The following is a 24,223-nucleotide window of genomic DNA, read 5'->3' on the forward strand; positions in this document are numbered from 1 at the left end:
TTCTCTTGGATGAATCCCATCCGGACCAGATTTGAACTGGTTTAGTTTTTCTATTTTGTTTTTAATTTCCTCGTCCGTAGATAGAAAGAAGGGGGGTGGGGGGCGAGGAAAGAAATAGAAGCTGGTTGGTGTCCTTATGTGACATGTTAAAACAGAAAAAATTTCTCTCTCTCTCTCTCTCTCTCTCTCTCTTCTCTCTCTCTCTCTCAAAAGTTATGTGGAACAGTTAATAACTTATTTTTTAGGCTAATATATCAATGCTTTATGGTTATCTGTACAGATACACACACACACACACACACTCACACACACACACACACACACACACACACACACACATATATATATATATATATATATAGATATATATATTATTATATATATATATATATATATATATAGAGAGAGAGAGAGAGAGAGAGAGAGAGAGAGAGAGAGAGAGAATGTTCAGGTCTCTCCAGCCCAAGGCTAGGTAAAGTTAAAAGCGACCTCTTCCTATGGATAGGGGCTAATGGGGTGGGTGGGTGGTGGGTGAGAGGCATTGTTGTGGGTAGGGAAAGGAATTGTGGGGTTGGGGTGAGTGTGAGGGTGAGGGGAGAGGGAGGCTATACTCTGATGGTCCAGTGAGTGACTCGTGCACTCGAGTTAAAGTTCATTCATTTTGTCACTTTCCAATCGGACTCGGAGAGAATGCAAAATAATTTCTCTCGTATTTAGTCAAATTTAACTAGGAAGGGGTCCTTTCCTTCAAGTTAATGTGTGTGTGTGTAAATCCTACTAACTAACAGACACGCAAACACTTGTCATGTCCACAAACTCAAAGGCAATCATTTTTTTCTTGTTAATTTTAACTCAGGAAGGGGGACCTTTCCTTTATCTCTCTCTCTCCCCTTCTTTATTCTCTTTAATACTGTCTCCGTGAATCCTACAAGCGGACAGACACAAACCCTTCCTTGGCACGTCCACAAACACACAAGGGCAAATACCAAACAATGTACCGTTCATCTGAGAAGTCTGGACCGCGAAAATATCACCAATATCACGAACTGGTAACGTTAGATTTTGTTAGTGGTGGTAGTGGTATCTCTCTCTCTCTCTCTCTCTCTCTCTCTCTGGTCTGGTCCTCTACTCGACCCCAGAGCCTAACCCGGGAAAGCCCCCCCCCCCCGCCCCCCCCCTTGTTGTAACCTTCTCGGCACCTCTCTAACTTTAATATGTTATTTCTTATCGGTAAATCTATTTATGCTATTTATATATTAAGAGGGACATTTAATGAATACTTTCTCTCTCTCTCCCTCTCTCTCAAACACGCCCAATATGTTAACCAACAATATTTGCTATATATAATCGCCACTTTAGTATTCGTATGCAAGTTTAACAGTTAATACCAATACCAATTTTCTCTCTCTCTTTCGCTCAGGCTAGTCACTCAAGCCAGTCTCCGTAGCTACTTAACCTACTGAACTTTGGCCCAATAGCACCAACACCGCCAACGCCTCCTCTTTGCTCCTCCCTCCCCCCCCCCCGTCCCACAGCCACTCCAATCCTTCATCCTACGTCTCTAGGTGGAGAATGCCTTCTCTTTCCCCCTCCCCTCTATAGATACCCACTCTTTCGTATTCACGACTCGGCCCATGAACCACAAAACCATAGTTTCACGTGCGTTTTGTTTTAGAAGTAGAAGTTTTATTTGTAATATAAGTACTACTTGTATTAAATGTGAATCTTTAGGTCTATAAGTAATGGTTTTATATGCATATAGATAATGATTTCTTGGGGTATATGTATTTATAGTTATTAATTCCTTCAGGCATTTGGTTTAAAAGTATAAATTTATAAGAAATGTAAGTACTTGTACTGAACGTGAATACTAAGGCCTTTTAGCAATGGTTTTATGGGCGTATAGGTAGTGATTTTTAGGCCTGTATATGATTTATTAATTTCTCCATGATATTTGGTTTTTTAAATTTTAATTTTATAAGCAAACGTGAATCCTTAGGACTTCAAGTAATGATATCATAGGCCTGTAGGCAAGGATTTTTAGGCTTATATACAATTATATTATCTATTATTATTTTAGGTATATGTTAAAAGTAGAAATTTTATAAGTAATATAACGGCTTTTATTGAAAGTTATTTCTTAGGCCTATAGTCAATGATTTTATAGATCTATCTACATAATTATATTAATTTCGTTCAGGTATTTTGTTTTTAGAAGTAGAATTTCTATAAGTAATGTATTTACAGTGAACGTGTTTAGCTAGGCCTATAGGCAATAATTTCATAGACCTACAGCTAAGGATTTTTTAGGCTTGTACATAATTAATTTCGTTTTTTCTCCATTTCGAAATTTTCTTAATACTTTAGTGAACATTTTTTATTAGGCCTATAGGAAATTGCATTACAGGCCTATATTCTAGGTATATTAATATGAAGAGTTTTCTTCATTTCGAATTTTGTTTAGTGCTTGCAAGTGAGCGCGTTTCGTTAAATTTATAGGTATTGATTTTATAGGCCTTTAAGCAAAGATTTTTAGACCTATTTGTAATATTTATTAATTTATTTTAGTTTTTTAATCATTTCCTAGAGTTAATTCTCCTTAGTAATGTATCTCCTTCGGTCAGGAACCTTCGCAGGACTCCCCTCGGTCTACCCCTTCCCCAACCTCTCCCTCCTGCTCCCCAAAACGTAACAGTACTCATTTGTTTTCTTTCCCTCCCCGCCTCCCCCTCCAACCGCCTCCCAAGTCACCTTCCTATCACAGTGCGACTCTAAACATTCTTCGGGTCTATCCAGATTATCCAAATCTCTCTCTCTCTCTCTCTCTCTCTCTCTCTCTCTCTCTCTCTGAGATGGCTTTGTTTGGACACTTTTTAGGGGGAGGGTCCTGCGTATTACCCATGGTCCTCTCTGCCTTCCTCCCCTCCCACGCCCATGTCTATCTCCCCCCTTCCCCTTAACCATTCCTCACGGATCACAACCCCTTCCCCCATCATACCTTTTTAACCTTTTAACAGAGGTACAGAGATATGTAACCTTAACTATGTTTAAAAGTCTAGTTAGCAATTTTAGTTCAAAACAATCACAAGTGTTTATGATTTGGGCCTAAAACGCCAGTAGTCTGAAGATTTTCAATAGCCATAGATATGCATAATTGACCTTAATAGACATAGATGAACTAGTAGACACTAGATAAAAGAAAATACACAAGGAGGATGAATCCCTTTTTAAACCTTCTTGAAAATACGAACATTTATTATGATTATTTAACACTTTCCCAATCAAGAGGGATCGATGGCTACCGAGAAACGGCTATTTTATAGGCCTATAGGCAGAGTAGAGAGTTTCCTCGAGGCTCCAATGACCACCAACTGGGAAACGTCTTGACCTGACCTCCTTGACCTGAAGAAGATGCACTGTTTGACCACGATGCCACCCTGGCCCCCCCCCCCTCCTTTTTTCACCCCGCTGACTAATTGGTCGCTCCCGACAGGCTGATTGGTTCACTGACCAGCCACAAACCCAAGGTCTTGATTAACCACGTTCGAAGCCTATATTAACCACCGTCATAGCTCGAGAGAGAGAGAGCGTGCGCGAGCCGCATTGTCCTGCGCGCTTGTGTGTGTATGAGAGAGAGGGAGAGATAGAGAATGTGTCTTTTGTTTGAGCAACGTGATAAATGACTGCACGGGCTCTTGCTTCAAACGTTCAGGAAGAGATTTTATCGTTAGACTAATGATTATAATTATCTTTGGTAATTATTATTATTATTGTAACAAATTTTATGTTCTTGTCAGTATTAGAAGTAGGCCTAGAACTCGTCTTAAATTCAATACAAATCTTATAGCTCTTCTTAAATTCAATCTAAGTCTTACATCAACCGTCTTGGTTAATCTTAAGAATGGAATTCACGTCGACATTCTTTAGACTTTCGCGTTGCTTAGTCATCAAATGCTATTACATCAAATTATAGGTCTAATCACCATGCTCGCTTAGACTCAAGTCTCGAGAAAAGTATCTATTTCTTTAAATAGAATTCCCTCCATTCCCCCTCCCGCTACAATAAAATAAAAGAGGTAGGGGAGGGGTTAATGAGTCTCGAAATGATTGGAGGGGGATGGGAACGGGGAGACTCAATCCCGCTGGAAATGAGCCCTTAAGGTGACAAGTGTTGGCTGCGTTAGTGAAAGAGATTCACGGTTCGCTAGGTATTCGGTCAATGCTCGCGCCGTTCCCGCTAGCAAGAGAGAGAGAGAGAGAGAGAGAGAGAGAGAGAGAGAGACTATTACACATTCTGGAGGGAGGGAGGGAGGAGGGGGGCGCCTGCTCAACCTCAACGCTCCCCCTTCTATAGACCTCCGCATGCCGTTCCTTCCCAACATGGTCTCCTCTCTCCCTCCCTCTCTTTCCCTCCCTCCCTCTCTCCCTCCCCTCATTCTCTTGATTTCCAAACCGCACCCTCCCTCCTCCAACTCCTTCCCTCTCCCTCCGCCTCCCCCTCCCTCAGCATTTCGTATCTCATTCTTACATTTCTCTCACCCTTACCCCTTCCCCCATGAGTTTGGCGTTACGGTAATTCACGTCTGGTGATATTCTAGTACTACAAGGAACGTGATTGTACTTTTATAATAAAGTTTTGTAGTACTACAAAGAATATGTATAAGTACATTTAAGTTTTTGTAGTGCTTAAAGGAGCTTTTTATGAGTATATTAAAGTTTTGCAATATTACGAGGACCCTTTTTTAAGTATATTTAAGTTTTGTAGTACTTCAAGGAGCTTTAATATAGTTTTATAAGTATATTAAAGTTTTTTAACAATGCAAGTAACTTTTATCCTCTATAAGTGTATTTTTCAAGTATTTTCTTTCCATTAAGGAAATACCTGAATGCCAAGCAAAAGTCACTGAGGAATGCCATGCCATTTCATTCAATAAGTCAGTGGCATTTTCCGTTGAATAACACTTAAAGTTTTCTTGTATTTATGTTAGTAAGTGTGCAGGTGTGGACGTGTAAGTGTTTACCGGTTTTTAGGTTGCGAATTGATAGTATTAGTGTGTGTGTGCAAGTGTTAAGTTTTCTCTGTTATGAATTTATAGTACTTCTATGCTGCAAATTCATATTAGTAAGTGTGTGCAAGTATTGAAGTGTAAACCATGCAGTTCTGCCAACGTCTCCCACACCTGTATATAAAATAAAATGTTGTCAAGGGGATGGAGAGTACAAAGTTTATTTATTATTAACTCTCTCTCTCTCTCTCTCTCTCTCTCTCTCTCTCTCTCTCTCTCTCTCTCTCTCTCTCATAGGGGGAGGAGCCGACGTACACTTTGTACCCCATCGCCGTTCCTGCAATCTGCTGCAGTTGCATGCATGAACCCTCTCTCTCTCTCTCTCTCTCTCTCTCTCTCTCTCTCTCTCTCTCTCTCTGATAATGTAAGATACCTTAGACGATTAATAATGGTTTAAATTTCGTCTATAAATAACAACATTGCTGGTTGCTGTCGGTATGATAATTGATAAAAGTAATGCAGAAACATAATTTGCAAAAGTAACAGGAACAGTACCAAGAAGGAACATCAACAGTAACATTCTTCTGCAATCATATGATTGTGTGTTTGATCTGTGGAGCATCGTGCGTCTGGCAGCGTCTAGGGCTAGACAGCTTCACCGGTTTGGGGAAGGCGGTAGTAGGGAGGGAGGCGTTTTTAGTAAGGAGGGTGGGGAGGGTCTCATCCGCTTTCAGGGGGTAAGGGTATCCAAGGGGAAGGAAGGGGTGTTGAATCGTGCGTCTGGCAGTGTTGCCAGCGGGAGTTCTGTGGATTTTAATCGCCTCTCTCTGTCACACGTATCATTTGACTTTATTTGATTATTGCTGGATGACTTATGGCCCTTCCCCCCCTTCCCTTACCCCCACCCTTTACCCCTCCCACTTAGCGGTTGTTATACCATGCAAACTTGTGTTTGTTTTCCGTGACGACAAAGTTATTTTTTGTTTCTCGAAATTTATTGATAGATTTTAAGATATTGGAGGAGGAATGACGTTATCTTAAGAATGTATGTGTAATTTAGGTACAGCCCTTCTTATATTCACACATTCAGCAAGTTGTATGATAACACGATGTATTTAACGAGTCAAGAATTTTAAAAAGGAAAATAAAACTTTTTCCTTATTTTCTTTTCCTTATGTTTTGTTTGTTTATTTTTATTTTTAATTGACGTTCCTCTCTTTAAAAATGACCGTAAATTCTATATATATTATATATATATATATATATATATATATATCACATATATATATATGTATATATATACATATATATATGTATATATATGTATATATATATATATAAATCTATATATATATATATATATTATTTATAGGTATAAGCCACGAAGGAAAGATAAACAACGGAGTTTCTACAAGATCTTTCGACTCAACGTCCTTTACTTAGTAGACAAACTGTTTGTCTGCTAAGACTGCAAGTTAAGGACGTTGAGTCGAAAGATCTTGCAGAAACTCCGTTGATCTTGCAGAAACTCCGTTGTTTATCTTTCCTTCGTGGCGTATACCTTTATCTATATTTATACCCTACCCTATATTATATATATATATATATCTTATTTTATATATATATTATATATATAGAATTTACGGTCATATTTTTACCCGATACAAATGCAACTGTGATAGCCACAATGCCCTCTTAACTTCTTGAATTCTTTGCTCAATTTTGGATACGCTTGTCAGTACAAAGCCTGAAGATCCAAGTTCAAAGTCATTTTGAAGAAATTGTGATGTCCGGTACTGAGGAGCGAACCCAGGTCCCATAGATAAAAAATTAAGCTACAAATGTCCTTCAATATCTAATTCGCTCTACCTCGTAATTAATATATTTTCAAATTACCCTTCGGTTACCATTATATGAAAATATATAATTCCGAGGTAGAGCGAATTAGATATCAAAGGATATTTGTAGCTTTGTATACGGATCCACGGTAATGTGAATTGACGTTATATAATATATCGTATATACAATATATCTATCATATATATATATAATATATATATATATATAATTTATTATATTATAATTCTATATATAGATATTTAATATAAATATTTATAATATATCTATATATATATTTTATATAATTCATATTCATATATATATATATAATTAAATTTATATATATATATATATATATATTATATCTATATATTAGTATATATTTATCATATATATATCATATATATATATATATATATATATATATATATATATATATATATATATATATATATATATATTATATATATATATATATATATATATATATTTTGAGGCATTATAACAATTCCCGTGATTCATATACAAACATCGAGCTGCAAATGCCCTTAATATCTAATTCGCGTTGGCGGCTTGGTTTAAAGCTTCACTGTGCGTCCTGAATTTGTTGGGTTCGATGGTTCGCGCCCGCGAACCGACAAATCTCTTATCGACGAAAAAATCCCCTTCGGTTTAACATATGTGAAATATATTAATTCCGAGGTAGAGCGAATTAGATATTAAAGGACATTTGTAGCTCGATTATATATATTATATATATATATATATATAATATATATATAATATATATATATATATATATGAGAGAGAGAGAGACTGTGTTTCTTGATAAGGAAGCTTGATTTTAATGAAATATATCTATATATATATATATATATATATATATATATTATATATATATCATATTAGAGAGAGGGGAGAGTGTTTCCTTGATAAGGAAGCTTGACTTTTTAGAAATATTAATTTTATTTTATAACTCATTCCCGAGTTAAATCACTCACACCCTCCACCCTTTCCTCTTTTTCCACCCCTTCCTCCTTTCCTTCCTTCCCCTTCCCCCACCCCTCCCCTCCCCTTTTTCCTCCCCTCCCCTTTTCCACCCCTTTTTTCCACCCCTTTTCCCCTTTCCTACCCTCCTTCCCTCCCCTTCGTCTTTCCACTACTTCCCTCCCCTTCCTCTTTCCACTACTTCCCTTCCCCTCCTCCCGTCCTGTTCCCCCTTCCACTACCACCAGATTAATTTGTATTCAGGATGAGCACCTCTCTCTCTCTCTCTCTCTCTCTCTCTCTCTCTCTCTCTCTCTCTCTCAAAACCTATGAATATATGAAGCTACCAGTCTAGAAATTCGGATTTATATCATCCTGCCCTTTTTGGGATGGGGTTGTTAGACTTTGTCCAACTCCGCTCCTCAACATTTTTGCTTAAATTTTTCAGGTTTCAATCGATATATGTATTTTTTAGATTTTCTAATTATAGCAGTTATCAAAGTCTTCTTACCTAATTTTATTGTGAGTATTTGACGCCTCTCTCTCTCTCTCTCTCTCTCTCTCTCTCTCTCTCTCTCTCTCTCTCTCTCTCTCGTCTTCAGCTTGTAGGGATTTCATATTAAATGGCAAAAATTCTCTCCCTCTCTTTGGTCAAGAAACGATTTAAGGAAAATAGGGGAGTGGTCAAAAAGATGGCAAATGCCTTTTAGCCTGGATAAATGTAAAGTGTTACAAATAGGAACAAACAGCCCCCATTGCAACTATATGCTGCTTGGGAATGATATAAATAGTATAGAACAAGACGAGGACCTTGGAGTTGTTATTTCTAAGGACTTAAAATCCACAAAACAGTGTATAAAAGCTGAAAAGAAGTATGCATAAAGGAGCCAGTTCAAATACAGAAACAAGGAAACGATGCTGATGCTGCAGCTCTACGCATCAATAGCTAAACCTCATCTTGAAGACGCAGTACAGTTTTGGTCACATAAATAGAGCCACAAAGTTAATTCCATCCATCAGGCAAATGGGTTACCAAAGACGACTAGAGAGCCTGAACATGTGTGAATTGAAAACACGACGATTGCGAGGACAACCAACAGAAACATTCAAAATACTGAAAGGCATAACAAAAGTAGACAGTAACCTATTTACGTTAAATCAAAACCTGACAAGACTTAATGGATGGAAACTAGAACTGAAGAGATACAAAACATCTCATTGTGGGGATTAATTCACATACAAGATATGTGACACATGGAATAATTGCCACCAGAAGTTGTAAGCAGCAGCAGTATAGAAGTTTAAATCTAGAAAAAATCATTAGAGCGCTGTGAATGGATAATGCAGAACCTGCTCCTAGAGATAAGTGAGCACATGATGTCACCTCGGATGGTCCCTCATTGGCGATTTCAAATGGCGCAAGTCGTAATGGCCGAAATTTTGCTCATTTTGACTCCACTACGCTCTCATTGCAACCAAATCGCCATAAATCGGCATAAATCGTAACCAATTTCCCGAGTTTGACGACTTTGCGCCACTGACGGCGACTATATGACACTGAATACTACTTTGAAGAAAATATCTTATTTTAATTTTAAGTTTTATTCAGGAAATTTATTTAGTTTTTCAACATGATTTTATGAAGTATGAAAAGGCATTTTTTATCGTCTTATTATATCAATTAATTCCTTCCAGTGAACGAAGCCTGCGGGGGAGTTTACATAATCATGAAGACGACCTCATATGTCACTAAGTCTTAGAGATATCCTAATCCTTGTAATTTATGTAGTAATTTATTTTCATTTTTTTTGTACTACAGAATGGAAGCACTGACCTAAAATCCTTCTCTCTCTCTCTCTCTCTCTCTCTCTCTCTCTCTCTCTCTCTCTCTGGGGCGCGGTTTGGTGACAAAATATCTTGATTGTCAGTTAAAAAAAATTCATAACTTTTTATATTAGTTTAAATTTGCGTACTTTTAAATCGAGAGAGAGTTCAAATTCAAAACTTTATTTCCAATTTACATTGTTGTAATACCCGGTACAACATGTGTTGTTGCATATGTAAAAGAATATATGCTGTGGTGAATCCACACTAGTTAATATAAAGTAGATTCTGAATCTTCTATAAGATATTAGAACATGCTACGGACACAGAATCTGATTAGTTGTCTAAAAAATACACCATTCAGGCTTTTTTAAACTACTCGTAAAAGCAACAACCATTTGCATTCTACGATCTATATATATATATATATTATTATATATATACAAATATAATATTAATTATATTATACTATTATATATAATAAACAAACGAGAAGGGGTGGGAAGGGGGTGACATGTAAAAATAATCGTAGACGACAGATATTAGTGTCTGATCCATAGTTTTCGAGGTTGCTGAGATGAATAGTGCCACTCCCAAAGCCATTTGAGTTCAAGTTCAGCCTTAATAGGAAAGGGTGAAAAGGGGTGGGAAGGTGATGACACTTAAAAGAAACCCAAAAATACAGATAATAGTGTCTTACCCTTAGTTTTAGGGGTCACTGAAATGAATAGTGACACACTGCCCTTTTTTATCCAAGTTAAGCACTGATAGGAAGGGGGCTGTGAGGAGGATGGGAAGGTGGTGACATTTAAAAATAACCGAAAATTGCAGATATTATAGTCAGCTCCATAGTTTTCGAGGTCACTTGGATGAACAGACACACGCCCGATGCCTTTCAAGTCCAAGTTCAGCCCTGATAGGAATGGGGCCCTGAGAAATGGTGAAATGTAAAATGTCAAAAAAGCTGGGCAGTGTAACCGAGAGAGAGAGAGAGAGAGAGAGAGAGAGAGAGAGAGAGAGAGAGAGAGAGTTTATCAGTTGTCATTCAGAGATTGCCCGGCATTTGGATGTCTTTGAGACAAACCTTGAGGCTATGAATTGTCTCGTACTGTAGGAAATACAAATACCCATTCAGGAAGTAGATGGTGGCGAATTTTGTATGTGAAGAGTACCCATATGTCAAATGTAATTTTACTCTCAATTTTTAATTTTTAACCACTTTAGTTCCTTGAGAATTAATTGGGACAACGAGAGAGAGACAGAGAGAGAATAAAAGGAAAGAGAAAGAAAATAAAAGAGAGGGAGACATTAAAAGAGAGAGAAAGGATAAAAACAGAGAGAGAGAGAGAGAGAGAGAGAGAGAGAGAGAGAGAGAGAGCACCCTCACTCTCACTGGCCAGACTCGCGAGCTAGTGGTTTAAATTCGACATCTTTGTCAATTAACCCAGGGAATGTTGATGATGACTCAAGCTGACCTCATTTCTCTCTCTCTCTCTCTCTCTCTCTCTCTCTCTCTCTCTCTCTCTCTCTCTCTCTCTCTCAATTTGGCATTAGGCCAACTCTCTCAGTACGGTGTAAATATACTCCGTGACATTTTCGTTATTTATATTTAACCTGAGAGGTTAGTAACATGCTCAATATGGCGTCGCGGAAAGTATTTTCCGTGTGGCGTTTGTTGGATGCATTCTGTAATGCGTCATCTGTGAGTAGGCCTACCTCACAAAGGTCAGACCTCATAGGCCTATTGTTTATAGATGTCATATGCCTTCGTGTTTTAAGATGGTGTTATAGTATATTAAGTAAAATACCTATGATACGGACTAAAATAGTTTATAAGTATCTATGAAAGTAAATATAGTACCTGAGGAATATATGTATATCGTTCATCAGCAACTGTAGAATTACGCTCATTTTACAAACTTTGGCCCAATCGTCAGGATTTAGGACGATGGGAAGGGGAGGATTACCTCCCCTTCTTTCAGTTCCTCCCCTCCCTCAATCCCCCTCCCTCTTTCAGCACCACTTCCCCAACACACCCACGAATTTTGGTCAGTCCATTTAATACGTAATTGTTTATTATTATTATTATTTACTGCTATTATTATTACTGTTGTTGAAGCTAATAATAATATAATAATAATAATAATATGTCTACGCCTGTTAATCTTAAGAAAAAAACACTGTTCAAGTTGGTACTAGAGATGGCACCAGGTCCAGGTGGCCCTGTTGATTGGCACTCACTCAACAAGTCCTCTCTCTCTCCTCTCTCTCTATCTCTCTCTCTCTCTCTCCATATATTATATATATATATATATATATTATATATATATATATATATGTGTGTGTGTGTGTGTGTTGTGTGTGTGTGTGTGTGTGTGTTGTGTGTGTGTGGTGTCGAAAACTGTTCATGTACCAGATAGAAGTAGGGAGATGACACTTGCTGCCTAAACACCTGTGATCTAAATCTTTGGAACACATGTTTTTATCGCAGCTGCGCTAAAAGAAGAGGTGTTATGTATTTTGATTACAACGGCGAAGCGCCATTACCCCCTCCCCCTCCCCTAATAAGCCTCCTCTTCCCATACCTCAGAGAACAGTTCTCCAGATACTCTGAAGTTATTTTTTATTAAACAGACTGATTTCGTTGTGTGAAATTTTGATTTAAATAATTCGTTAGCGGTGAATGTTACCTGTCATACGGTGTGTGTGTGTGTGTGTGTGTGTGTAAATAGAAATAAATATCACACCCATATAGGCATGCGTGCAGTAATTACGATCATAGGCTCTACGGCCGTTGTAATGAATCGCGTGACTATTGTATTGTTCAATTCTCTCAGTGCCGAACGAGAGAGAGAGAGAGAGAATCACTCACTTCGGTGAAACCATTTTTCATATACAGCTTTCGTGTTGACTGTTATCAGCTCTTGTTGTAAGGGCTGTCATCTAAATGATTTTTTCTTTACGAAGTTTGACGTAAATACTGGCTTTACGAGTTCTGTGATATATATAGCATATAGTATATATATATATATATATATATATACTAATATATATATTATATATACTATATATATATATTATATGTATGTGTGTGGTGTGTGTGTGTGTGTGTGTGTGTGTATTGTTAACTTTTTAAAAACTATCTATGAATATTTTTTTAAAATGTGAAATTAACTTTAAATAATCAAAAAATTATTGCATTAGACAAACACTGTTTCAAAACATGCGGTGTATATTCTTACATAGACACACGCATATATAGATATATATATATATATATATATATATATATATATATATATAGTACCTATATATATATATATATATGTGTGTGTGTGTGTGTGTGTGTGTATCACGTATATGTCTGTGTGTGTGTATGAATATACACCGCATGTATTGAAACAGTGTTTGTCTCTGCAATAATTTTGTGATTATTTAAAGTTAATTTTCACATTTTAAAAAATGTTCATTAGATACTGTTGAAAAAAGTTAACAATACACATTATTATTATTATTATTGTTATTATTATTATTATTATTATTATTATTATTATTTATTTTATTATTAATTTATTCTGATAACTAAATATGGCAGAATTAAGCATATTGATTTTATAATATATATTCTCTCTGTTTTGCCTATTCTTCGCTTCTCTGGCTCAGCGATGCTTGTTAGTAACTGGGCAGTATTCATTCATATTGGGATATTCTAAAAAGTGCTGGAGGCGATATTTTATTCAAAAACAGATAAATAACACCAAAATCCTATTTGAATAAAATATCCCCTCCAGTATATTGTAGAATTTCCCAATATGAATATTGCCCACTCACTAAGAAGCTTCGCTGAGCCAGGAAGTGGATATAAAAATCAATAGGAAAAATTATATCGATATATATATTATATATATATATTATAAGATATTATAGTATATAATATATATATATATTATTAATATAAATCCATTTGTTTAATTCTGCCGTTTTAGTGAACAGACTGTCTAAACAGTCTTACACCGATATGTTATTATTATTATTAATATTTTTATTAGTTATTAATAACTTAGTGTTATACGTAAAGCCTTAGATAAAGGAGAGAGAGAGAGAGAGAGAGAGAGAGAGAGAGAGAGAGAGAGAGAGAGAGAGATATTTTCATCAGAAGTCAATGTTTACCCGTTGCCAAGTTGTGATAACACACTTTTCCTATCGCGCAACATGCATATTATTATTATTTGTATTATTATTATTTATTATATTGTCGTTGTTGTTTGATGGTCGTCTAAATCTGTGTAGTATTATAAGATAGGAGGATATTATTAATCTTGCTTATTTATTCTCTCTCTCTTTCTCTCTCGTCCGCTCTGTGCTACTTATTAGTCCAATAGGCGTTGATATCCATTTTCTATTATCCGTCTTTCGCGCTCTCTCCATCTCTTCCCTCTCAAATGGTAGAGAGAGAGAGAGAGATAGAGAGAGAGAGAGAGAGAGAGCAGGTGTTTCGTCGGAGGGAGCAGGTGTTTTAGTCGACGTGCGCAGTGCTATATATTATATATATATATATATATATATATATATATGATATATATAGTATATATATATATATATGTGTGTGTGTGTGTGTGTGTGTGTGTGTGTGTGTGTGTGTGTATCGGGAGGTTAGGCAGATGTTTCAAGCACGTGTGTATGTGTGCGCTTTGTTGTGTATGTTGATACGTATCGATAGAGAGGGTAGGTGTCACTACGTTTCGGGCTAATGACACCACAGGTGGTCCCCCTCCTGGCCCGCGCTGTCACTAGTCTGTGTGTGTGTGTGTGTGTGTGTGTGTGTGTGTGAAGTTTGTGTAGTGAATGTCGTATTTTATTATTAATTAATTGATATGTTGATGTATACTAGTATATACTTGAGCGAGTGTTTCCCTTCTTCCATTTTTTTTTTCCTCCTCACTTTCCCCCTCCTGTATGGTTCTTATCAGTTATGCGAGAGAGAGAAACGGTTTTCCAAAAGTCATTAGCATTTGCGTTTTCGAGAGAGAGAGAGAGAGAGAGAGAGAGAGAGAGAGAGAGAGAGAGAGAGAGAGACCCCTTTCAATTATACGAAGAGGCCATTTTCCTGTTAGACTTTCTTTCCTCTGCCCTAGTGACGTTCATGTTCTAGGCCTAACAAGATTTCCTCATCAGAGAGAGAGAGAGACTCTCTCTCTCTCTCTCTCTCCTGTCAATAAGATAAAAAGGGACGAAGAGGAAGAAAGGAATGGAGAAGCGCATGAGAGGAAATTTGGGCGTGAAGATGACGTAGACTCATCATCCTGGTGCAGTGGAGCACTCCGAATTCTAGATTCGTCATCCTAGACTCATCATCTTGTAGACTCATCAACCTGGTGCAGTTGAGTACTCCGAATCTTTGACTCGTCATCCTAGACTCATTATCCGGTTGGAATTTATCCTTCCAATCCTAGACTCATCACCACGATGCAGAGTATTCTGAATCCCAGACTATCGTCCTACAGGAGACCTTTCATCCATGTGAGTTAGAGTATTCCGAATCCTAAACCATCATCAGGATGCAGTTGACACCCCCGAATCTGCATCGCTAATCCTCAAACCCTCTACCTCTCCTGTGCCTGTCACACTCCTAGTCCTACGCCGAAGGCCTACTTTTTTCCCATAGGCGGATACCGAAGGCGCAGACGGCGACCAACAGCCACAAGTGACAGGAACAACCGCCAACAAACAGGCGGAGGGAATAACAACCGCCAGCCAGTACACTGCCACTGTTACGGGTCTACATGACATTTAGTTTACATAGGCGTCTCTCTAGGGGCGTAACCCCAGGGCGCCCAGATGCCTGTCCGAACGCCCTTGGAGACTGGTGCGACAAAGGTCGCTTTGGGTCGCATTTTTGGGCCGCATTTCTCAGAGGTGGTCGCACGCGTCGCTTGGGGAATGATTTGCCTGGGAGATGGCGTGGGATATCGACCCTTAGGGACTCCTGTCGAAGGGAGCGGATTTGTTTCGTTTAGGGGAAGACGGGTGTGAGGGAGGGGGAAGTATGGAGGGGAGCGGGTTACCCCATATGGTCGGCGAAGTCACAGTTTTATTTTTTTTGGTTGTCATGGGCGTGGTACAAATCAAAATTGTTACGGGGATCATTGGTTTTTACCGCTCTCTAAATGAGTGAATTTTCCTATACTGGTGAAATCTGAAATGGTACCACATAATTATAGAGAGTAAATTCGTTCTCTCTCTCTCTCTCTCTCTCTCTCTCTCTCTCTCTCTCTCTCTCTTATTAATACCATAAGAGCAATAACATTGTTATTTATTATATTATTGTGAATAAAAGAATGCTTAAAAAAAGAAATAGTTTTATAGGCGCTCCCAGTAAATCTTCCTACCCCTCCCCTTCTTCCCCAACTTCCCCAACACTCCACCACCAGTTCCGCCCCCCACCCCAGCGGACGTGCCCAACCAGTTCAACAAGTTTTGGAAAACCTTTGTCATGAACCTTCGCTGTTGCTAACTACCAGATAATATGACTTTAGTGCACAGTTTGTCTAAGTAGTTTATTTATTAATAAGTATTTATTTAATTTATATATTTATACATAATTTTTTGCAATAACATATTTTGGTAATAGATTGAGAAATTATATACATACATATATATATATATATATATATATATATATATATATATATAATATATATATATGTATGTAGTATATATATATATATATTAACTTATAATAATTTTACTACAATAATTTGTGTAATAACAGCAAAATTTTATTATTATTGATATAACTTCGTTCGAAAATCTATCATTATTTACTAAAAAAAATATTACATATTAGGAGGCAAATATCAACCTGAGAGAGAGAGAGAGAGAGAGAGAGAGAGAGAGAGAGAGAGAGAGAGAGAGTAAATTGCATTATAGTGCTGGGTTTATTTCAAGTGAAGTATGCGAGGAGTAATTTCCCTCAGCCGTCAACCTTATTGGTCTTTAGTTTAAGAGCCCTATGATGATGTTGCCCCACTCCCCCTTTTTCATTTCTCCAACATTAGTTGACAAAAAGTTGTTACCCGAGATTTATTTTTTCGCAAGATGGCAATTGTTTAATGATTTACAGGTCATAAGACTCTCTATGCTTACATAAGTATGCATGCAAGCAGGGAGAGAGAGCACTTATCACTAACTTTAGTACATATGACTTATAAAGTATATACTATTGTAAGTATATAAGCGAAAACGTTTAATTTGCAACCTGTAATTATCAACAGTCTCCCGGTGTGTGTGTGTTTTTTTTTTGCCATGCTCTTACGTGAGGTTAGGTCAGTCAATGTATGAAATCTGTAGTTTATTTGGGTGTGAGAAACATTATGAGATTGGTTTCAAGAAGATTCTATGGTTAGTTTTCAAGAGAGGACGTCCCATCTATCAGGGAAGGAAGGTTCCGGTACTTGGTTACAAATTCGGGAATGTGCTTCGATGCAGCGTTCGCCGTCACAACTACAACTTGAGGACTTTATATATATTATACATAGTATGTTATATGTCTTCTACTCCCTCTTGTGTGTTTACACATTTTGAACAGCTGTCCATGTAATGAACTTTTCATTGCATTCATAACAAAATTATTACTTTAAAAACCTACAGATTTTTACATCCATATGACATAAAAATATATTTTTGTGAAAAATTAGAAAAATTTAAACCCTTGGTATAAAATTTATTTCTACACCAATACAGTGACAATGCATAATTTTATAATCAAATTGACTGTCACTGTTACTCTCTCTCTCTCTCTCTCTCTCTCTCTCTCTCTCTCTCTCTCATTTGAGCTTTTAACGTAACTTACATAAATGCTACGCATTATTACATTTGTTTGATGTGTAGTTAAGTGTTTAAGTAAAGATATTGGCCGCCTGGGCAGGGGGCGAGGGTAGAAGATAAGTTTAAAGCCTTCATGCTATTTATTCTTCAAGCTACCTCGGGTGTAGAGGGAAAAGTTATCGTACTGCATTCCCCGAGTGACACTTTTTTTTTTTCTCTCTCTCTGTCCTTCATCAACCCTAACCGCTTCCCCCCTTTCCCCATACTTTTCTATTCCCCCTCCTGCTTCTCTTCTCTCTCCCTTCTTCCCTCCCTCCCCCTCCCCCTCCCCCCTCATCTTCACTCTTGGTGAAATCGTTGACAGGCAAGTCCTCAAAAAGTTGTGGTGGTGATCGCGAGCACTGCCGGGAGACTGTTGATATTTACGGGTTGTAAATCAAACGTCCTCACTTTCACACTTACAATAGTAATTTAGAGGTATAGTACTTTATAAGTCAAGTACACTAGAGTTAGTGAAAACAGCTCTCTCTCTCTCTCTCTCTCTCTCTCTCTCTCTCTCTCTCTCTCTCTCTGCTTGCATGCATAATGATTGCTAATTGTACTTCTTCCTCTGGTCATATTTTAATTAGAAGGGAGTTGATCCGAATAACATGCTCAAAAATCTCTCTCTCTCTCTCTCTCTCTCTCTCTCTCTCTCTCTCTCTCTCTCTCTCTCACAGGCGTTAGACTTTTTTCTTTAATACTTTTGGTGTCTGACATTCATTAGTTCAAATCATAACTTCTGCGAGAGAAAGAGAGAGAATCTGAACGTTTCTGGTCCCGACGTAGAAAACGGTGAAAGGGAAAAGGTTAATGGAAAAGGTAAGAAAAAAAAAAAAAAAAAGAGAACTGTCAGGGAGAAATTGCTCTGAAGGAATAGGCCTATAGCTCAGAGGAGGGAAGCTTTCGCCTTTTTTCGGTGTATTGACTAATTATCATTGTTAGAAATGAATAAATAGTAAATAAATTTTAGTTTGATTTTAGGAATCCGAGTAAAAACTTGAATTTGGTTCTGACATATCTTGGTTTTCGAAATTTCTCAGAAGGTAGGCCTAATGTTGACTAAAGATTTCCTAGGCGCCTCAGTGGCGTGATCGTTATGGTCTTGGCCTGCCACCTCGGTGGCCGCTAGTTAGATTTTCGGGCATTCCATTGAGGTGTGAGAGATGTGTATTTCTGGTGATAGAAGTTCACTCTTGACGTGGTTCGGAAGTCACGTAAAGCCGTTGGTCCCGTTGCTGAATAACCAGTGGTTCCATGCAACGTAAAAACACCATACAAACAAAAAATACAAACAAACCAAAAATTTCCTCGTCTTTTGAAAATTAGGATTAATACTTTTTATTTTTTTTTTTTTTTTTTTATTATTTTTAAGAATTTCCAGTCCAGAGAAATGTGTAAAGTATCAAAGTAATTATTCGGACCGAGCTTAAGTCACAAATATAAAGTAATTTTAATTTTTCTATCGTAAAAATGTTATCACATTAATATGGTTTCTACTGTGAGTGATTATAGGCCTGTAGACAATGATACACTGTATTATATAACTGGATATTATATAGGCCTATAGACAATGATGCCATGCATTATATAGCTGAGTGTCGTTATAGAGGCCTGTAGATAATAATACAATATATTTATTGTGGAAATTCATCATATATCTATCTGTGCGCCTATTATAAAGCAGAATCTCATTATATAGATCCTAGGCCCGTTCACTGTCAGACAGTCATGAACTTTTAATTCAAAAGACAAAAAAAATTCCGTCCGGAGGTTAGGTGGTTCCTGCCTCTTCCCCCTTCCCCCCTCCCCCCTCCTCTAACCCCCCCCACTCTCTCTCTCTCTGAACTTTTGCTGATCATTCTCGCACCATTCACCTCCCTACAAACCCTTCCCCTCCTCATCCTCTCCCCTTCCCCTCCCCTTCCCCTCCTCCCCTCTATCTCCCCTCCCCATTCTACAGCCGTGTCTACTTCCGTCGTCAGCCTCAGTTTTCTTTCCGGTCTCTCTCTCTCGCTCTCTCTCTCTCCGGGAAAGGAGGGTGGGAAGTTCATTTCCTTCCTCTCTCCTTAAAATAGGAGCAAATGAAAACTTTATATAGATTTTTACATTTATGATGTTAAGTGCCTATAGATATAATTGAATAATTTATAGTTATTACAAGATTATAGACGTTCTCTTAATAAGTCATTACACACACACACACACACAAAACCTAGTAGGCATAGATGCCTATTTAGCAGGAGTTATTTATGTATCTATATATATATATATATATATATGATATATATATATAAATATATATCTTGTATATATATATATATATATATATATATATATCCATACAATACATATATTTTTCATTATATTATTCAAGCATTTTTCATGCAAAAATGTTAAGATGTTCAATAAGAGCATAGATCATTATTAGGATCTAAATCATGTCATTGAACATAGGAAGAGCAGCATTCGCTGTGCACAATAATTCAGTGTACTCCACATAGACAGATTCATCACTAGTACTATATTGATAAACAAGTTAGCAAGAGTGGATATAGTACTATGAAATTTTAGTAATTAAGTACAACAAAGTATACATACTTAAAATACCTAGCTATTTATCATTTACAGTGAAGTAACAAATGTATGGCATAGACAGACTAATTATTATAATTAGTACTATATTGATAAACAAAGTAGTAAAAGCAGAAGTAAATAAGTAAATTAAAGTATACATAAAAATTCAGAGATATTATATCACAAGCGGCGGGTGCGTACAAATTCACTCCATAGATTTCCTCTCTCTCTCTCTCTCTCTGTGCCTAGCCAGAGAAAGGCCCACCAGGTAGACAGACAGTCATGAAAGTATTTTGTGCGCGCTCGTACGATCTCTCCCACACCTAAAGATGCCTGTTGTGTGACAATGGTGAATGCTATGGGTTGGTGTTGGGGATTGGTTGGGGGGGGGGGGGGGGGGGGGGGGTAAGAGCGAGAGAGAGAGAGAGAGAGAAAGGTGGCTCAAAGTGATAGTATAGAGATGAGGAAATTTGCAAGTGACTGTAATTACAAGGTGAACGTGCAGAGTTGCTAAGGAGTGAAGGGGTGTGAGTACCCCTTCCCCCACGCTATCCCCCCTCCTTTCCCTTAGGCTGGTGTAGGGGTTCCCCTGACTGAGAGAGAGAGAGAGAGGGAGAGAGAGAACTCTGGGACCCGATTGCTGGAATTAGGTCTTGGGTAAGACGAAGGAAGGAAAAGTGTTCACATACTCACGTACGCGCGCTCTCGAGCACATTGCGCTGATTTGGAAATGAGAAGGGGCTCTACTCTCACTTTGTGTGCGTGTGTGCAGGTAACGTTAGGTTGTAATGCTGATAGGAATTGCCATTTAGATGTCCTGCAACTGTCACAGTTGGAATGAGAGGATGGTGTGGCTTGGAGAGCTAAATACCCTCTCTCTCTCTCTCTCTCTCTCTCTCTCTCTCTCTCTCTCTCTCTCTCTCTCTTATATTTCCTGTAGTGGTCTGTGGGCCAAACGTGTAAAATTATATATATATATATTGTGTGTGTGTGTGTGTCTGTGTGCGCGCGTGTGTGCGTGTGTGTTGTTGAACTTTTTATTATTAGAAATGCTATACGGTGTGTAATTAGAATCAGATATATCTTTTACCTGTGTCCTTGTTCAGAGAGAGAGAGAGAGAGAGAAGAGGAGGGAAAAAAAAACCCCACTCTCGTATGAGATTCCTTCCTTCCGTCGGAATGGAGTTACTTTAGTACAAATATAAAAAGTCCCGGACATATATATATATATATATAATATATCATATATATATATATATATATATATATATTATCTACATACCAGTATATATTAACCCCTATGAACAATATACCCTTTTTAACTCCTTGTGTTTCTGCTTCCTCTTTTGTTAGGGCAAAACGAACTTTAGGAGGACAATAGAAAGTCGTAAGAAATTAGTTATAGGTTTTCCTGAAATTTCTCTGTAAGGTAGAATACGTTTGCTTAAAGACAGAGTAAAATATTTAAATGGATTAATGTATATAGGTATGGAGAGAGATTAGGGGTTTGTATGTATGTATGTATGTAGTTATATATATATATATATATATATATATATATATATATATATATATATATATATATATATATGTACATACAAAGTATGAATAAGTTATTAACTATTTATTCCAGTTTATCTCCTAAAACCACCCGTTGGGGAAACCAGCTTATGAACAAACAAATTAATAAATAAAAATAAATCTTATGTATTATTCTACATTGACCATCACCATTTTAACCTTCCACCTTCACCTTGATTTCTCCTGTCGTCAACGGCGACCCCGACCAGCGAGTGGGTGGGAGGCCGAGGTGTTGCCGGAGGTTCTGTATCCGTGGTGACGACTGTTTGGGGGGTGACGTCATCGACTAGCCAGAGCACGCCCACGCCCACCTCACAGAGCACAGCGCCCTGTAACCTAAACATGCCCGCCCAACCTTTCAATCCTCACAGCAAACCCTTCAACAGCATGGTCAACTACCCCGCCAAGACCAATGGGTATGTCATGTGCTCTCCTTCTTTTCTTTTTCTCTTATTATTATTATTATTATTATTATTATTATTATTATATTATTATTTTTGGAGGAAGACCCTCTTTCAAACAAATTCTGTTGAATAAAATGGCAAAATTCGGCGAATGAATCTCATATATTATCATTTCTATTTTTGTTATTACATACTTTTCTGGCTCAGCGATACTTCTCGATAATTGGCCAATGTTCATGTTGGGATAAATCCAAATAATGCTGAATGTGATATTTTATTGAAAACAGGATTTTGCTTGTCAATGCTGGGATTATCAATCTCAGCTGAACAACCACAGATGACCCCGGCCTGACATTGACCTCGCTTATGGAATAATACCAACACCGACGACAACCCCTGTTTGACCTGGACCCGAGATCCGCCATTCCTGTATACCAGTATCTTACTGTAATGGGCGTCATGTCTGCCCGTCCGTCTGTCATTCAATCACGGCCAAACGGCTGGTCCGATGTGCATGAAACTTGGCAGGGTTACAGTGGGGACCCCTAAGATGGTTTATAATGGAGTTTCATCCTACCTTCCCCATCCTCCGTAGGGGGTGGGTATGAGAAGGGATTCTCTGAAACGGAGCCGATTCTGCCCCGTGAAACGAGGCTGGTTACTCCCGTAAACTAAGTTACTGTACGAATTTTCATACATAATTTCTGCATACATATGTTTGCTAGTGCTGATAATGCCAGCATTGACAAGCAAAATCCTGTTCTAAATAAAATATCCCATTCAGCATTATTGAGATTTATCCCATATGAATATTGGCCAATTATTAAGAAGTATCGGTGAACCAGAGAAGCGACTAATAAGAACAATAGTAAAGATAATATATGAGATTAATATGCTGAATTCTGCCGATTTATTCAACAGTATTATTATTATTATTATTATTATTATTATTATTATTATTATTATTATTATTATTATTATTAATTATTATTATTATTATGTAGACAAGAATTATGATTATTATAATAATGTTGCTTTTATTGCTTTGTAAGTAATTATATTATCATTATTATTATTAGCAACAATAATACAAATTACTATCAAAATTTCTATTTTTACAATTCAGATATTTTATTTTTGACTTGAAATAAATAGGTTTTTATTCTAAATGCAAGTTAAAGATGACTTTCACCATAAAAGAGAGAAAGAGAGAGAGTTGGTAAATTTTATCCTGATTTTGATCATATATGAATGGAGTTTTTAGAGAACCTGTGAAAAAGTATCTCTCTCTCTCTCTCTCTCTCTCTCTCTCTCTCTCTCTCTCTCTCTCTCTCTCTCTCTCTCTCTCATTAAATAAGACCTATTTATTTAGAGCAGGCAAATTTAAACATTAAGATTTAATCTAAAAATTTTACATTTAAAAAATTCTTGTGTCATCACTGTCTATAAATGTGTGTGCAATTCCCTTAATATTTCTTTTTCTTCTTTTTGCTCTCGTGTATTGATCGTGTATCGAGATAAATCATTAATTGATGTTCCATTCTGCATCATTCATCTCCATTAAATCATAATCATTGATTTCTGTTATTAAACAATTATTTTTATTTTGTCCGATTTTGTTGTTGTGTGTGTGTGAGAGGGTGTGTGTCCGTTTTGTATTGTTTAACAGTTACTAATTAATATTTATTAATATTCGGCAAAATGCGTCATTAACTTTTTGTAGGAGTTTGCAGTGAATAACAGTAATTCAAGTTGTTTGAGATATGTACTGATTAATAATATTAAATTATTAACTGTTTAGTGCTAAATGTATGTTGCCTAGTGAACCTTTTAGATGTTGTCAAGAATCACTCGAGAAAAGCAAGAACGTTGCCTATTAGAAATTTACTGTTATGTAAAAACGTTTCAGGTTAATTATTTATTTATAAATATTTTATTTTGCGATCGTTAATCATCTTTTTTGAATGTTTTCGTTCAAATTTTAAATTCAAATGCATTTTCGATTGAGTTTTCAAACTTTTGAAAAATACGTTTTTGTGTTGCTAATTTCACATATTTTATTGAAGCGACATTTTTTGGATTTCAAAAATATGTTTTGAATATAAAGATGGGAACTATAGTTGAAGTAGAGAGGCACTA

At 37.0% G+C, this 24,223-nt stretch overlaps 1 protein-coding gene across 6 annotated transcripts in view; it reads left to right on the top strand.

The window, feature by feature from the left end:
* LOC135224499 (zinc finger MIZ domain-containing protein 1-like) overlaps positions 1 to 24,223 on the top strand; it is an 84,923-nt gene that overhangs the window by 32,778 nt on the left and 27,922 nt on the right. For all 6 annotated transcript variants that reach the window (XM_064263512.1, XM_064263514.1, XM_064263513.1 and 3 more), the window contains exon 2: positions 21,890 to 22,096. In XM_064263512.1, the coding sequence (XP_064119582.1) occupies positions 21,890 to 22,096 (207 nt within the window). The remainder of the gene's footprint in view (positions 1 to 21,889; positions 22,097 to 24,223) is intronic.

This window comes from Macrobrachium nipponense, chromosome 12, assembly GCF_015104395.2.
Source record: "Macrobrachium nipponense isolate FS-2020 chromosome 12, ASM1510439v2, whole genome shotgun sequence".
Lineage (NCBI taxonomy): Eukaryota > Metazoa > Arthropoda > Malacostraca > Decapoda > Palaemonidae > Macrobrachium > Macrobrachium nipponense.